The sequence below is a fragment of the Falco naumanni genome, chromosome 3 (genome assembly GCF_017639655.2).
Source record: "Falco naumanni isolate bFalNau1 chromosome 3, bFalNau1.pat, whole genome shotgun sequence".
NCBI classification, from domain to species: Eukaryota; Metazoa; Chordata; class Aves; order Falconiformes; family Falconidae; genus Falco; species Falco naumanni.
The window spans coordinates 12,055,846-12,073,104 of NC_054056.1; the positions used below are offsets into that span (position 1 = coordinate 12,055,846).

The window sequence follows — 17,259 nt, forward strand, 5'->3', positions numbered from 1 at the left end:
GCTCACCTTGATCTCCAGAGAAACCAGGGAAGAAAAAGATCACAAGTCAGTCCAGCTAGAGCTTGGCAGGGGCTCAGGGCTAGAACAGCCCCACTCTTTCATGCTGGCAATGTACTTTTAACAAAGATCTGCCTCTGCAGCAATCCACGGTGACTGTAATTCCCTCCTCTCTGTGTTTCCAGGAGGAGAAAGCTGTGGCGAGGAAGAGAAAGGACACACAAAGTGGGCCTGGAATCCAGTTTCATTTTATTTTAGCAAACTGCATGTTCTTCACTTATCAACATCTCTACATTAGCAATTGTATAGCTCTCCAACTTTTCTTTAAAAAAGGGTAAACAAGAGGTGACAAAACTCAGGCTCTTCATCTCTTAAAAACATTTGAAAGTTGGATTCAAGAAGACTTTTATATATTTTGGTTTTAAGGTAACAGATGTGGTGTGGAAATACTAATTCAAATCACCCGCCTAACCAAGAACTGCCCCTTTGGGAGCCCCTCTGGCATCAGACCATCAGTAGACGCTGCAGCCTCTGTTTACTGAAGATCTGACTAACCGTCAAACAAACTTTGCTGGTCTGAAGGAGCAAAGGCGCTGTCTCCTCAGCCTGTCACTCTTAACAGCCAAGCAGAAAGAAGCACCTCCAGGACTCAGTGCAAGTGCTGTATATACAATGCTTCTTCACAGAAGCGTTAAGGACCTCATCATGCAGGGGATCTAGGGAGGACTCTTCTGCCGCTGTACCTTCTCATTAAGAATCACATTCCCCCAATCATCCTGTTCCTGCTGTCTAAAGATATAAAGATCTTCTTTGAAGAATTTTTAAAAGCCAACCCTCCCCCCAAACCCAAAAGGAACACCACAAAATGTACAGATTATACATGTCCTACAAAAGTCCTAAAATTATTGCAGAAACTAAAGATGACTTGTTCCAGGGGAGGGGCAGGCACGAGGCACAGCACTGAGATCTAACAAATGCTCGGGTTGGTTTGATTTAGTTTTCAGCTTTTCCCCCATTACTCAAGAAAAAAGAAAAAAAAAGCGTTTAAGCATCAGAACTAAAACACAAATGCACGTTGACTTATAAAACAAGATTGTGGATTTGACCATGGGATTCCCTGACAGTGGAAAAATTTACTTTTTTGCCTGGAGAGATTTCCTCATGGTGGACTTGCCCTTGGCAGAGGATTTCACTTCCTTCCTCCCCCTGGCTGCTGGTTTCTTGGAAGAGCTGCCACCAGAGGGTTTCTTGATGGCTGGGGCTGCTGGTTTGGCTTTCTTAGCAGGGGTTTTAACCTTGGGAGGGGGCTTTGCTTTCCCCCCATGGGCTGCAGGAGTTTTTCTTGGCTTGGGTTTGGATTCTCTTCGTTTCATTGGAGGGGCCCTGCTCTGTGATTTTGGAGGTGGTCTCTTCTGCATCCTGTCAGGAAGAGAGACAGCAAAAGATCTCAGTGGAGGCACAAATGCTACCCAGAGCAGAGCTGCTGTCATCAATTTGCATAAACGAAGCAGATCTTGGCATCCTTGTTCTTTACCACGGATGTTCCTTTATGCAGCAGTACATTTCATTAGCTAAACCCCAGAGAGCAAGAACTCCTCTGGTGGATCCTGCCACACTAAGCACTTCTCAGGCTCCACAGTGCTCTGCAGTGAGGTTTCAAACTCTTTTGATAGGCATATAAACACAAAATAATGACAGTGAATCAAAGTCAGTTGTCAGAACAATTAAAAGACCTAAGCACTAGTTCTCCTCTCTAAATGGAATTTATTATTTAACAAACAACACTGCTCTTAAATCCATATGCTAAGTAAGGTAGGTTTTTTATCTTGCTACAGAATTGCAAATAGTAGTACTGTAGGGAAAAGTTCTCCTAAGGAAACACTTAATAAACATAAGAAGTCCCACGTCAAACATTAGACTAAAGTAGGAAACTAAAAGCAATAGAGAGAATAAACACAGGCTCTCTTCTCATCTGGAGGAAAAAAAAAAAAAAGGTAAGCTTCGAATTATGGAATTCGGGAGATCAGTATCTCTGGAGCAAGGCATAACTAGAAACTTCTTCTTTCAACACCTCTGAGCAACAGACTTGTGGATAAACAACCACACTAAGAGACAAACCTGTGTGCTCTACAGCTGTGACAGTCACTTTTATTTCATCTGAAAGAGCCCATTCATCTCTCATGCTGCCATACCTCTTCTTTGGTGGTGGTTCTTCTTCCTCAGACTCTTCCTCTTCAGATTCTTCGTCCTCAGATTCCTCCTCTTCCTCCTCATCAGATTCTTCAGAGTCCTGCTGCTTCTCTGGGTAGAGCACATCTGGGCTACAAGAGGGTTCTTGTCAGAGCGTGACTTGCTTCTGAGGACACAACTCCAGAGTTGGCAAGCCCTGGGTAACCCTGGCTCTCATCAGGCACTGCTGCCCACCCAACTGTAAGGCTACAGCTCTGACCCTAGCCCAGATATACTCCCATGACTTTGGTGTTTGTGGCTATCTGAAACCAACGTTATTTAGTCTGCAACGGCGGAAGTGCAACTGCTTCTAAGTCACAAATGCCCCAGCCCTAAGCTGCCCTTTCTCTGGTTCTCTTCTTCATTGCTCCTTCCGTGCAAATGCAGAAAGGCAGACAATAAAGGGACAAGATCAGTGACTCTGAGTGCAGGCTGAAGCCACCAAGGTCTTTGTATGCATGCAATAAAAGGTGAGGAGCAAAGATTTAATGACTATACTGTCATTTGGCTCTTCGTGGGATACTAAGTCACCACCCCTGGGCTCCACATGGCCTGGCATAATATATACTCGCAGCAGGAGAACAAAGGCTGTTTTAGTCTCATGGTAGCTAATTTAGGACATTTTCCCTCCCCTGACCTTTCCTCCACATTGGCATTAAAAAAGGCAAACAGCTGGGTCCCCCTCATTAGGAGTATCCTTGCATTAAGGCCACCGCCACACTACCTGCTCATGTGAATTTGTTTTAGCATGGGAACACTTAAGACAGCCCTCATCCTGCAAAAAACCGCCACAACAGAGTACCTGAGAATACAGAGCACGATATTTTTATTGTCCTTAAAAGCTTCTCTTGCTAATGAAGCCAGCTTTACATTCAGACACCCAAGTAACATCATTATCTAGAGTATGGGTGACAAGGCAGCAGCTCACCAGTTATTAAACCCTCCACAAACTTCCCTCTAAATAGGAGGCTGGCCCATGAACTTCAGTATTGCTCCCTGGCTGACCTATGCAACATTGATCTTGAAAAACATTTTACAGCCAAGCTCTTTACCTAGGATAATAAGGGAAGCAAAGCTGAAAAGTTCCACTGAAGCCCTTTCCAGAAATTTGCTCCATCCAGCCATTCTTCTCACATTTCTGCAGGGTTCTCTTCAGCAGATGCACTGTGAGGGAAGGGGGGGTGGGGGGGAAAATATCAGAGAAAGCTTACATTGCTATCTTTATCCACTTGTCTAATCTTACTGTGCTCTGAAGTGCCCTCTGAAATCAGAAGAGGGAGAGACAAGATGAAATCTTCTTTGCCCAGGACGCCTGCAGAGGAACGGAACAGCAGTGGAGACCCAAGACTTGTAAAGACATCACTGCTTGCTTCCTTCTGCACCCAGCAAAGGACAGCTGCTGCATGCGGGACCCAGCTAGATCACTGTGTTTAAATAAGATGTACTAAAACTTCTAAAGGGAAATCCTCTCGCAGTTAAATTTCAAGCAAGATACAAGTGTTCCTGAACATTTAGCATGTGTGGCTTTAAATTCTCCAAAGGAAGAAGTCAAGAATGGTGCATGCTTCTGATGTCACGATCAAGGGATCCTCCTTTATAAACGCATTCAACAGCAGCACGTAACTACTTCTGTCCAAATTTAACCTGTCTCAGCTTTCTTCAGCCTGTCCTCCAAAATGTTTTTTCAAAAGAAGTCTTTACCCTATTTTTGCCCGCCTTGTGTTCTAAATTTCACATGTGGTACATCTTTGCCCATTTGAGGGGGTGGGGTGTGTGTGGGTATTTTCTTGTTTAGGGAAAATATTTGGTCTAGAAATATGACAAATGCACTTTCCCGTCCAGTCTTCTGTTCCATTGTGCACTGTGTAAGAACGGTAACCAAAACTGCGCAAGTACAGGGGACCCTTTGTCTCTGGCAAAGGGCTGAAGCTGTTTAGTCAACTCAAAACCATTTTCAGCTTGAATTCAAGGGACTATTTACACATTTAGCTCCCTCCAAGCCAAGGGAAAAGCAAGACCTGCCCTCAAGCACGCTCCAAAGAGGTTCACTTAAATGGAAAAATACAAAGAAAAAGCTGGCTGAACTGTCATCTGAATCTGTTCTGTACGATTAATGCAAAGGTATTTGCTCCAACAGTTATTCAACACTCCTGAAATGGGCTTTTATCAAGAACTGACATTTCACAGAAAGAGAATCATTTGGGACAACGTCATACCTTCACCAGCTTACAGCCTACCTCCGCTGAATTTTTTTTTCCTTTGAATGGCACCGGAAGAGCTTGCACAGCTAATTGAGATGATTGTATCCATTAAATTACTACTGTTGCATCATCAGGATTCTTACAGTTCAAGAACTCTTTAAAAACCCCACACTCCTATAAACAGGAGCAACACAAAAACATAAGGTTGGTTTTTACTCCGGGTACCAAAGATCAATAGCAGCACGTAAAGGATTTGACTCCAGTCAAGTCCAGTTTTAAGTGTGAGGTGTAAAACAGGGAGGAGTGCAGAGCACTGGTTCTGCAGTGTGTACCTGCCTGCTTTTACATCTCACCAGATCTTCCTCTGGTTGCTCTTAAAGCAGAGCAGAGATCATCAAAATTCCTTTCATGTAACGGAAAGAGAAAGAAAACAACAGATTGCAAGCTGAAATTTCCTTATCCAACTCGTAAGACTGACAAGCACTGGAGGCTGGCTAAACAGAGCCCTCTAAGGACCAGGAAAATTGCCCATGGTCCTGAAAATAAATTGTGCAAAGGCTTAGTAAGCCTGAAAATGCTTCTCCCTGCCCCAGGATTAAGAGAAGCCACACTTGACATCAGCCTCTAATTGCCAGAAGGCCTCAGGCAACTTCTTTAGCTCATGCTGCTGCGAAGAAACCTGTGTTCCTCTGCATGTTGGTAAGCCCTGCATCAAACAGCCATGCTGACGCCGTGCTCCAGCTCCAGGTGAAGAGTGCAGGATCAGCCATCTCCTCTCCAGCCCTGTGTCCTGAGGAATGGCACCAGCACTGTGACACCACAGTAACAAACTGATCTGCTTTTAGCTGTGGTTCTAGCAGAGACTATTGCGAGCTCATCCTGCTTCAAATGACCTCCAGCATCGGTTAAACAACTGCATCAGGGCTCAGATCAAATAATGCAAATAAGCCATCAGAAGATCTGCTTTTAAGTCTCTGCTAGTATTGCTTCTGCTAATGCAAAAGTCAAAACAGACACGTGTCATTCCTGGGAACAGAGACACTCCAGATCTCTTTCCAAATACAACAGGATTTGTTACTCTCTCCTCACTTGGTTGACCTTTCAAAAACCAGAACCAAAGAAGGACCTCAAACAAATCACTAAGATGGGTGCTTGTGTTGTTTTTTTTTTTAAAAAAGTTGGACAGTGCAACTTCCCTAAATAAAAAGCAACTAGAAACTGCGTTTATGCCAGGCTGTAGCCTTTCAAAATAGAGAGACAGATGAAATCAACTTGGTGATTTAAGAACAATAAAGTACTTGAATACTATTCCCCGTTTCTGAGAATGTGCTGCAGACAAGAGAAACAGGCATTATGTCTCGGAAATGAGCCTTTGTCAGGTTTGAAAGGAACTGATGGGAATTAAAACCACTGAGCATCTCTGCAGCACAAAGAGCTAGGCAGCTGTCAGTTGCCCAGCAAGCTCAACAGAATAGTTCAGAGGTGCTACGCAGCTGCAGCTGCAGGACTGTCTTTCAGCATGTAGAAGAGAAGCATTACAAAAATTGGTACTTTACCCTGGAAGTTGGAGTTGGTCCCTGGGTGGTTTTCCAGGATATACTTCTTCAGCGCTGTGGTGGAGCAGGTCTTCGGTTCGTTCATGGCCGCAATAGCAGACAGGATGGCGTCTTCCATCAGAGTCCCACCCAGCAGGGGCTTCTCCCCTGATTTCTTCAGCTATTTTCCAAGGAGGAAGAGAAAAGCATCAAGACAAAATTCTCCCAAACCAGGTCAGGACAAGCTCCTCTGCACCAGGTGGGTCGGCGCTCCTGCATTAGCACAGATATGTTTTATATTAAAACACTGCACAGGGAACGCTGCTTTCCCAGCTTTAATTGGGAGGACAGGCCTATTCAGTCAGCTGGCCTGGAGGGCTTTTTATCAGTAACACATTGTCCTAGTCCCCCAAATACACTGCAAGGATGTGGCAACCTAAGGGCCTAGCACTCAGGGAAGGAAATAAATCAGATCTTCCTCCATCCCACAGACCAAATGTACCCAAGAGACTTTTATGGCATAGATACAGACATTGCAGGCATCTGGGGTACCTATTGCACTTACAATTAGTGACGGAAAGGAAAGCTTACCCCACCATCTCCCCTACTGTGCTAGTGAGTCAGAGCTGAAGCAGGGTGTGGAGCATGCTAAGCAAGGAAGGCGGGGGGGTCTGCTCCAGAAATGCAGACCAAGAGGAGAACAAGAGTCCTACTACTTCATAGATTGACAGCTCCTGAATATGACAGGCTGCTAAAGAAAGGTGTACCCAATGGAACTGGGCGGGGAAAGGGCGTGTTAACTTATACCCAAGGCTTGTGGTCAGCACAGCCAACAAAACAAGATGAACTCTGGCTCTGACCTGGAATGTCCCAGATGCTCCCTTCCCTGTGATCTGCTCTAACTGGCCCTTCTCTACAGCTCTCTGCAGGGCATTCTTCAACAGCTGGGGTCTGAAATACAGAAGGACAAAGCTTTACTGACACACATTGACAGTTTAAAACACACACAGGGAAACAACACTTTATACGGAGTGTGAGCAGAACAGTACTTACAAGTGGTATCTGCCTATATAGAGACATTTTAAATGGAGATCTGTCAGCAAGGGCTGATCACACGAGCAGAAATTGAACCGCAACATTTTCTTGGTGTCACTGCGTATCCAGAAACATACAAGCTTCACTTGGAAGGATTTACTAATTTTGAAAAGCACATTTGGACCTGGGGGGCAATGAGTCAGTCAGCCCGCAGACAAACAAGGGACTGAGTACAAGCCCCTGTAAGAAGTGATGCACTGGGTTTTCCTAAATGTGATTCCTCTCCAAGCCTTGATCCACACTGTATGGGCAAACTTAAAAGATTACTGCAAGCATGGGCCACTAAAGCATCAAGAACCAAGTGGGACAAGATCCCAGGGAGAGATCTTCACATCCACGCAGCTAAAAGGATCTGATTTTGGTGCGTAAAGCAATGCTGATGTCAACAGCAGGAACAAAGATTGGGTGTGGAGGGACGCAGAAAAAGGCACAGCTTTTCCTCACGATTTCCTGCAGGCTCTACAATGCAGAGCACCACCTGTCTGCTGAAATACCGAACTGAATCACTGTGAAGCGAGGCAAAGACAGAAGGTGGCTGCGTTTCACTGCTCCTCTGCAGTGTTGCTTGCAAAAGGGTACTCCTGCACCTACCTCATATCTAGTTTGAGTTTGGGGTAATACTGAGACACATATTTCTTGATCAGGCTGTAAGAAGCTTCCTTTGGTTCACAAAGGCGGGTAAAAGCCAGTGGCAGGATATCTTCCAGCTTGACTTGTTGCTCTGCAGTCAACATGGAAGTGCTTTTCTGAAATACACATATTTTTATGCATCAGTGGGGCCTAAACCTGGGGTTTTCTGAAACAGCAACACACAGGTAGGGAGACACGCCCCTGACACTGGCCACAGATCTAGAAAACCAAATTCTGTAAGGCAGTTCTTTAAATGAACAATTTAAAAAATTTAGCAGCTTAAGGAAAATCGAGCACATTTGGCTGGACTTTTCATAGAGCCTTACGAAAGCTTCAGAAATACAAATTACTGACTATTTCACAGCTGTATTTTTAATCATCTCCTTCCTCTTTCTATAGACATTTGCCTCTGCTACCCTTCAAGGAGACAGGTGAAAATGATACACACAGACATTAAACTTGAAAAACCATTAAAGGCAAGACCTGCTTACACAGGTCAAATCTTCCCAAAAAGCAACAGCTAAACAGAAATGCATTTTTTTTCAGATGAAAAAATGAAGTCTTGACCGAAACCATCACTCTCTTCTGAATTCTCCTCCCTCCCTTGGTTACTATGAGGAGGAAACGATCAGGAAAAAACAGTCTGTTCTTTATACCAAAAAGGCAGTGGGAAAATGTACTGAAGTTCAGTGATTCTCACGCTGAACAGCAGCTCTGCAAACCGTCAAATGGGCGAGGGTGCTGCTCACCCAGACAGCTGCTTGACTTCTAGCTGCATTCACCAAAACCAAAAGCAAGCTATTCGTTTTGCTGCAACACTGAGAAAGTAACTAGGAACAAAAATACTTATATGCTGTAGACAAGAAAAGTGATGCGTTAGCAGTTACCAGGTGTCTTGCTTGAACTTCTCATGGAGCCAGTGAACTCCGTTTAAAAAGAGGTTACACTGCAATTAGCTGCCTTCCACACCCTAGTACCAAGTGTGTCACCGATTCCCTCAGTTTTAGAGCTTTTGGTCTCCCCAGTAGCACCAAGGCGTTATAACGCCCTTTGGGGGTTCACCCGGTTAAGCTGCAAGGGTATCGGCAAATTCCAGCTGAGCATTTTGTATCCGCTGTGTTAGAAACATGTTTCATACACCCAGCACAGCAGAGAGTGGAGAACAGGGATGCAGGAACCACAACTAATTGTGAGGCCTAAGCTCAGCCATCCCCCCAGCCCCATCACATTGCACTGCCTCAGAACAATATGCACCCAACATTAGCAGCTTTCTTCCAGGAGCCTTAGGACATTTTCTTCTTCCTCCCTCTGCCCTCACAGCTGATGGAAAAATGTTCAATCTGACAGTCCTGAAGACTGAAGTCTTCGATTTATCCATGCAACAGATATAACAGAAACAGCAGTAGCATAAAGCTCTCTTACAATACCTGAGAGGCATCTCTCTCTACCAGGTAAAGACAGAAGAGGAGCTTCATGGTTATTCAGTTTTCTGCCTCTGAACCAAAGCCTAGGAGTTTAATGTAAACATTTTTAAACTAAGATTTTGATTATTCTACTTGATTTTAATTTCTCATACTAGCTTTCTGATTCTGATTTTAGTGGAATGGGTGTTTTAATTACTGTACTTGGGGAGGAAAAGTACAGCAAGGAGGAGAACACTGTTTGGGCTGGGGTTAGGCTGCATTTTGTAAGATACTTGTGTTTCAGTGCAAGATTTTTCAGAGTATTGTTTAAAATGATCCATCTTACCTTTCTGTCTCTGGCCTTTGGAACAGTTTTTCCTGCATTAGACACCACCACAAAGCTCCCAGAAGCTCCTTTTCCTTTCACCTAGTTTGGAAGAAAGTCCATAACAAAGTTAACTCAGAATAATAACAACCTAAAGGGACTAACTGACATCATTATGTAGTTTTTGAATGTGCCGTCACCCTGGTGATGGGCTGTTATGGCAGAGGCCTGACTTGAACCCACTGAAAATGCAGTAGGATCAGAAACTGCAGCCAGACATTAATAACATACTCTGCTGTCCTGACCAGGCGATCCTAACGGATATCATGTGCATAAACTACAGTGTTAGAAGAAACATACTGCTGCAGAAGTGACATTGCTGGACTCGGCTGCTGCAACGCTGCATGACACAGACTCAAGAAATGGTCAGAAATTGCATAAAGACAACCATGCAAAGTATCTGATTGACAGAACAATGCTGAAATTCTGTCAGTGTCTAACACAAAGTGGAGGCAGAGGTTGATTAACCTCCACGAGGAAGAACATGCTCACCCCTGAGACCTGTTAACGGGAGTTTAAGGAACGTAATACCACCTCCACAAAGCAGCTCTTACCTGTCTAATAATTCCTCTCTCCAGCTCCCTTTTCAATGCTTGCTTTAGAAGATAGCCTCTCCTCTCGAGCTCCAGGGAAGGGTACTTGTGGATGATGTATTTGCGTATTGCAACGACTGACGCGCCACTCTTTTGAAAGCACGCCTGAAACAGAAGCAAAATGTTAGTCAAAACCACCTGCACCAAAATTATCTTGCCGTAGGACTGGAAGAACAGAGATTGAACTGATGCATACAGGCCAGCACATCAGCACAGGATACCAGGGCTGGCCTTTTCCCCACGTAATGACTCAAAAGTATAAAATATGAGTAACAAAAAACTTACCCTTTCTGAGTTGCTGAAGAGCAGACAACACAAAAGCAGTACAGCAAGCACATACCAACTAGTCCCCTATTCTGAAGCACTTAAACGTAATGGCTTAAACGTTACATGCTACTACAAAATGCAGTCACCTTTTGGCAAACAAATGCCACACAACTGTTAAGTCATTCTACTAATGTCAGAGGGAGCAACCATTAAGTCAGAACAAGTTGCCAGGTTTGTGTGTCTTTTGGTGTTTGTTTTTTTTTTTTTTTTTAAGAAGATGGAAGATTGACATTAGTAAATGAGTGGAAAAACCTAAGCTGAAGTTCATATTTTGAAGATATAGCCGCTGGAAGAGCCATCTTGCAATTAAGGCTGGTGGAATCCAGGCCTCCTGTGAAGGCTGTGAACTGAGCTTCAAGGGAAGAGCAGCAGTGCAGCTACAACAGCACAGATCTCTTCTTACAGCTAGGAGGGATACAGTAAACCAAGACCAACACCACTTTGGAATGATAGTTTACAGTATCCCCACCTGTCCCAAATTAGAGTAAGTTAACACTGAAAAAAGCACGCATCTGATACGTGGGTTAATCAAGGTAAATAGACTTAAATATGGCTAGAAGGCACACCAAACTAAATGATGACAGCTATCAACCAGGTTATGTCATCCTGGCTGTTTCTAATAATGTCATTAAGGAAACAAATTCTAAACAAAGAAATAAGCTACAGGGCCCCTCATCATCACCACGGACTCACATTTCAGCTCCATGGGCTTCCAGGCAGAAGCACACACGTCTTACACAGTCATATTCCTGCTAACAGACAGCACTATCATCTGTACCATCAGCAAGCTGAAATTGTGGATTTCAGGTGCACAAATTATTGCAACAGATGAACAAAAGAAACATTTGTCTCCTGCTTACCCCGATGGCCTCAATTAAAATAGCATCCATTTTGGGACGCGAGGTGGCAGCCATCTGAGTTTGCTTCTGTGCTCTAGCTAGCTGGCTAGCAGAAAGAGTAGCCCATGCAGGAATGGTCTTTTTCACCTTCTTCTCCTTTTCCTTAGACTGATCCTTCTCGCTTAGGAAAAATACCAAGCAATAGTAAGACAAGAGATACTAAAACAAGCCAACAAGCAGAACAAAACAAAATATCTGACACTGAAAGTAATTTAAAGAACACCTTCATGTTCCTATTAGAAAAAAAGAGACTGTGTCTTGATATTCAGTCTCCCACATGTTCTAGAACAGCAGCTACACTTCATTGGTAGCTTCTTCCTGAGAAATTTGAACACCTATTTAAGGGACCCATCCCATTTTCCCCACCCCTCCTACCATCCTTCCTCTCTGGAACCTGACTTTCTTCAGAATCCTACCCAAATCCCTGAATTCAGTACTAAAGAAGCCTTACTCCTTTTTGGTTTCTTCTGAGGACTTTGTTTCCCCTTTCCCTTTGTTCTCAGGTTCCTTTGGCTGTTCGGCTTCACTGGATGCAGCAGGCACGGTTTCATTCTCTTGTTCTCCAGCAGAGGCAGATTCCTCAGAGGTGACTTCTGCATCTAAAAGATGTGAAAACGCATCAAGTTACTGCCTAAAACTAGCCTCTATTCTTCAAGAGGGCAGAGAAAAAACCCAAAACCTTAAGAACACCCCCCAAAGTTATTTCCCACCAGACAATTTCTTTCCTCTAATTTAAATGGGTGATTTGAATGTAACTGAAGTGAACAAAACCACCGAAGAGAGCTTCAATAAGTGCCATCAGCCATCAAATGCCAGACTAAATTCAAACACTGTAGCATTTTCACAATGAACCAATTCCCCCAGTCTTCTCCTTTTAACTCCAGAAGTTACTGTTACAATCCTTCCTCATCAGAGCAGCCTGGGTGGGGAAGGGGGGAGGAAATTGGTACCACTCCCGAAGATTTTCCAGTAGGTTGAGGTTTATGTAGTTTCAACTCAGGTGCAAAACCATACACCTCTACAAGAAATTTAGATAAAAACATACAAGTAGCTTTGTTTATGACCAACTTGTTTTCAAATAGTGCTGTTCCTGCACCATACACTGCAGCACCTTGAAGGATTTTAACTGTTGCCATCACATTTTTCTACACTTGGCAAAGCTTTAGCTTGAACACGCATTAGCAGAAGCACTTGTCTACCAGCAGGATCAAACCCGGTCAGAAATCAACTTACCAAGCAAATTAACTCCAGTATATTTAGCTGAGAACAAGCCTTAGAGACTGGACTGCCTATTTGACAAGATTTATATAAACTGCTATTACCCACTTTCTTGATAAAGAGCTGCCCACCATCACTGCTCCATGCAGTAGACAGGTTCTCTATTGCTGAGAAGGAGCTCAAGCACTCCTGCTACATTTCTGTGCATAGTTTTCCCAATGAGGCATCATGTATTTAAAACGTGCTGTGCATTAGTAGTTAGTTTTGTACATATTTTATTTATTTGTGACACCAAAGATGACAAAGTCAGTGAAACTAACTGGATGTAATACTGAAATGACAGATTATGAGAAACTGAGGTGAAGCTGCTAAGACCAGACACATGAATATTGGACAGGATTTTATGACACTGTGTTAAAATCCTTTGGTTCAGGAAAAGAAAGAAAAACATTAGATACTTTGTTTTCCCATTCATTAACTCCACCTTTTGATCTCAAGCCATCTTCCTGACACTACTGAAACGTCACAATTTCTACCTTTAAAGAACATGCAAGCTTAAAAGGGATTATATTTAGCTCCGTTTTTCATGTCTGGAGAGTCAGGACTTTGCCACGGTGTATGAAGGACAAAACAAATGGGTTCAGACTGAAAAGAGTGGCTGCAAAATACAATTTCCCAATAATCCAAGAAAAGCCTGTGAAAAGGAACTAAGCATTAGCAGTATTTTAATCTTGGCAGTAGGGTTTTTCAGGAGTTTCAGAACAGATGCTATGTTTGGATATACATTAACAATCCACTATAAAACTATTACTGTACCTGCTTTGACCTCTTCACCTTCGGCAGGTTTGCTTTTGGGAGGAGTTTCCCGGGAAGAAGAATTCATCGAGCGGCGGATTGGCATTGTGTCGTCTTCAACTTTCTATAAAAAGCATTTGAAAATCATTACAGATACTGGAAAGAATCAGGTAGTTTTTAAAATGGGATTAAAGTAAATCAAAGTAGCATATGGAGAAATATTCTGGTTACATTCGGATTTTTCAGAATTTTAAGACAGTAATCCTCAAACCAGCTTCTTTGAAACATACTAGGAGAGGAGAGTTTCACATTTTACACTTATAAAAGAAGTAACTTTGCAATTCCAAATTAAATGAGATGAGCATTTGAGGATTTTGACAAATACAACATCTCAGGGAAAGGAGGGCAGGGGAAGGAGAGTGCCTACAGGATTTATTAGGCTCCCAACCGAGTTTCCTACAAGCAGGGGAGAAAGAGTACTAAGTAACCTTCAGCAGGACTGATCCAAGGGCAAGCTTGGAGAATGGGTCAGCCTCTACCTCACTTAACTTGTCTGTGTGAATCAGCTGAGCTCCCATTAAGCGTGGACGCACCTTATGATGCACGGGTTCAGCTTCAGACAGATCAGTCGCCATTAAAATTAATTTCTAGCCCCAAGTGCAGCTAACACTGTGGAGCCCCAGGTTTTAACCCCAAGGACCTTTTCCTAATGGTTTTCACAGTGCAGTGAGGAGTCAACCTAAAGTACAGAAAAGATGTGGTGTGAAAATTAACAAAACAAAACATCTACGTCCATGTATCTAACAAACTCAATATTAAAATGAAAAGAACGATAAATGACTTACAGCTTATGACTAACATAACTGAGAATCAAGACTTGCATTCAACAAAGATGCTAAAACACATATGCAAACTTGAGTGCTATGGATGTAGCAGAAATAGTAAAGGTATAAGCCAGACCTGCAGCCTGCTCCATTAAAACATATCTGAAAGAATAAAAAGGCTTTTTAAATTAACAGAAAGCGTTAATGAGAAGCAAACATTGCACTGTGCCTAAAGGCACTGAGGTAACTAGTCAGTCACTGACTTTAGGTAAAAGCAGGAGCTGATACATTGATCCAGCTTCTATCGCCTAAAGAATCAAACCATTAAATTTATGTTAGGGAGAACACGCATACATTGGGGATCCGAACCACGCCTCTCCCAAACTAAACCCCATGCAACTGATAGAAATGAAGGAGTCCCTGAAGAAGAAAACAGCCATCAAACCAGCAGTCTCACGCCTTCTACAAAATAAACGTAAGCTTTACAAAACTTTTCCTCCAAATGCATGCACTGTCACGGGTACCAAATGGATTAAGCTTAGTTTAACCCTCATCAAGGCTCACCCCTTACTGCCATTACACTTCCATAGTCTTTCTTACCTGCTGCCCATCTGCCTGCGTCAGTCTCTCCTAAGGAGAGGTGCACCACTATGTCCACCACAAAACAGACAGTCTACTTGCTCATTCACTCCCTCTTCTCAGCACCCCCTTTAAAAACCTCAGAAGCAAAGCCTCACCTCCAGCCCACCAGGGTTGGACCCATTCTTGCCCATTCCACCCAAAGATCAAGCTCCAGGCTGCTCTCTTGTCTTCCTTAAAGAGAAATAGCCAAATACTCCCAATTTCTACCTATTCTGGATGTTTTCGTTTGCTCGGATGAGAAGGCAGGCACTTACCATAAATCTCCACTTTTAACAGGCACTTCCCCAGCCTGAGTATTCTCCTCTTGAATGGAGACCTAACATCATTCCTGGCACTGTTTTCAAGATGACTTTCACCAGTTTCAGCACTTTGCACTGCATTCTCCATTGCAGGGATGGATGCTCCGTACATCACACCAATACTGTCTCATTTACTCCATATTCTTGCCACAAAATACAGTCCTTTCATTACTCAGCAGTGGGGGCTCCTAATCTATTGGAGGGATTCTCTTTACCTCAGTTATTTTCCCAGGCAAACCAAAATCCAGCTAGTCTGCACAGAGTACTTTTTGTTAAGCCTCCAAGCTGTGTCAAGTAGTTTCCGTTCAGAAACCAGTGGCAGTGAAAGTAGAGCCAAGGGGTACACAATACGATGGTTCACAAGGACTGGCGATTCAAGAGGCTACACCCCTGTACCTACAAGGCCTCCCCCCCAGATAATAAACTGATAAATTAATAAATTAAATCCACCGCTGCTGCAGGTGGGGTGCTGCAGTGTCACATCAGGTGCACACACACCTATGGTACAAGTGACCAAGAGACTTTTGGTTTAGTCTGCTAGCAGGAGGAGGACTAGACATGTTGCTTGGCAGCATTTCCATGGGAGATGCTCTAAAAAAACATTCATCTAGTGGGCCACCTTCGAAATGCAGCACTTCTGACAGCTAAAGGCAGTCAATCTGCTTCTGCAACTTTTCCTTTGACACGGAACAGTCATTCTGAAAAACGAGAGTGAACTAGTCCCGTCTTCAGCACCAGTAAAAGCAAATGAGTAGTAACAGTGCCAGATGTTTTCTTCTGAGATAAAACAGAAAAATCAAAACACACTACACACCAAAACCAAAATAAATGAGATGAATGAAGCTTCTCATGAAATTTCAGGATGGGGAAAAAATACTAATGGCCAAATAGAACAGATGAACTATATAGCCCAGCACTTATTTTTTGGCCTATTTTAAGGGACTTTCCTCCCTCAAGTGTGACAAGTAGAGGAAAAATGTAAAATTTTGCCAGGCTTCAGCTCAGTATGAAATATTTTTTCTAGTAAGCATGGCCTGCAGCCCTTTAAAAAAATCCCAGCATTTTGAAGTGATTCCTAGAATCACCAGTTTCAGATCCATCCTCAGGGAAATGGGTTGAGGGCTACAAAGGATGATTTCCCTGGGATTACTAACACACACATACAAGCATGGACTGTGGCTGACCTGGTCATGGGTCTTTTTTATTTTTAAACTGTGTGACCTGCATGTCACATGAATGAATAACATGGTACTCCCAACTTTTGACTTAGAATTCCCCAAGTTCTAAAAAACCAGACCCCTGTGTTTAGATCACAGTATAAACTATTTGAGTCTCTTTGCTCTCAAGAGTGAAACTTAATGGAGCACAATTTGTAACTTCAGTCTCTACAATACACGCAAATAAGCTATCACCCAGCAGAAATTCAGAGGGATCCAAACAGGAGCTTGTTGATTCCCTCTGCATTCCCACATGTGGATCACCTCCTGCTCAAAAGGCCAAGATGATCAAAGAGGCAGGAGGATAATATCCTCTTCATTTCCAAGCATCAGTATTCTCAAGGGGTGAAGCAGCACCTTCTGAAAGCATCACAGCTCAAGGACTGCTTTTGCTTAGCCTATTTCTTTCCATAGAGGGATCAAAAGTAGTTTTCTGGACTGGGTGTGAAATGTCAGCTATGAACAGGCAGGCCTGAATTCAGTTTTTCAAAAAGATAAAGCAAAAGACTAGAAAGATTCGTGACAGCAATGCAGAAAACTCTTGTCCAAATTGAACGGTACGTTTATTTAATGGAAAAATCAAGTCCCCCAAACCAACTGTTACCTGGACACTGTATTTCATGTATGGCACACCAAGACATCTTTAAATGTGTACCACAGCTACAATTGCAAGCATCACTCTTAATAACAAACAACTGAAAAGTAATAACTGTATTTCACATTTACACAAATGTCAAATGAACAAATACTGTGCTTAGAAAGTGGGAAGAGGCCATCAATGGAGGATGCAGGTTTTCAAGGTGGTTGTTGCGTAACTCATGTACGGTCAAATTTGATCGATTGTTTGAAAAGAATAATCCCATCAGCAACGAATCAAACATCAAGGTACTAACCTTTACAAAAAGTTGCTTGAAAGTACAGATAGTAAGTCCTCACATAGCTACTCACACTCATTTTCCTACGGGTTATT

General features: G+C 43.1%; 1 protein-coding gene across 11 annotated transcripts in view; it reads right to left on the reverse strand.

Annotated features, from left to right (window-relative positions):
- HP1BP3 (heterochromatin protein 1 binding protein 3) overlaps window positions 1–17,259 on the reverse strand; it is a 22,514-nt gene continuing 5,255 nt past the window's right edge. For 6 of the 11 annotated variants that reach the window (XM_040585971.1, XM_040585972.1, XM_040585967.1 and 3 more), the window contains 13 exons: window positions 13,901–14,046; window positions 13,329–13,431; window positions 11,746–11,893; window positions 11,256–11,415; window positions 10,030–10,173; window positions 9,437–9,517; window positions 7,649–7,803; window positions 6,823–6,913; window positions 5,984–6,143; window positions 3,279–3,390; window positions 2,190–2,318; window positions 1,135–1,416; window positions 1–192 (listed from right to left, as the gene is read on the reverse strand). In XM_040585971.1, the coding sequence (XP_040441905.1) occupies window positions 99–192; window positions 1,135–1,416; window positions 2,190–2,318; window positions 3,279–3,390; window positions 5,984–6,143; window positions 6,823–6,913; window positions 7,649–7,803; window positions 9,437–9,517; window positions 10,030–10,173; window positions 11,256–11,415; window positions 11,746–11,893; window positions 13,329–13,431; window positions 13,901–13,942 (1,701 nt within the window). In that variant the 5' untranslated portion in view covers window positions 13,943–14,046 and the 3' untranslated portion in view covers window positions 1–98. Of the gene's footprint in view, window positions 193–229; window positions 1,417–2,189; window positions 2,319–3,278; window positions 3,391–5,983; window positions 6,144–6,822; window positions 6,914–7,648; window positions 7,804–9,436; window positions 9,518–10,029; window positions 10,174–11,255; window positions 11,416–11,745; window positions 11,894–13,328; window positions 13,432–13,900; window positions 14,294–17,259 lie in introns of those variants that run through there. The other 5 variants (XM_040585970.1, XM_040585974.1, XM_040585975.1 and 2 more) reach the window with 5 other exon arrangements.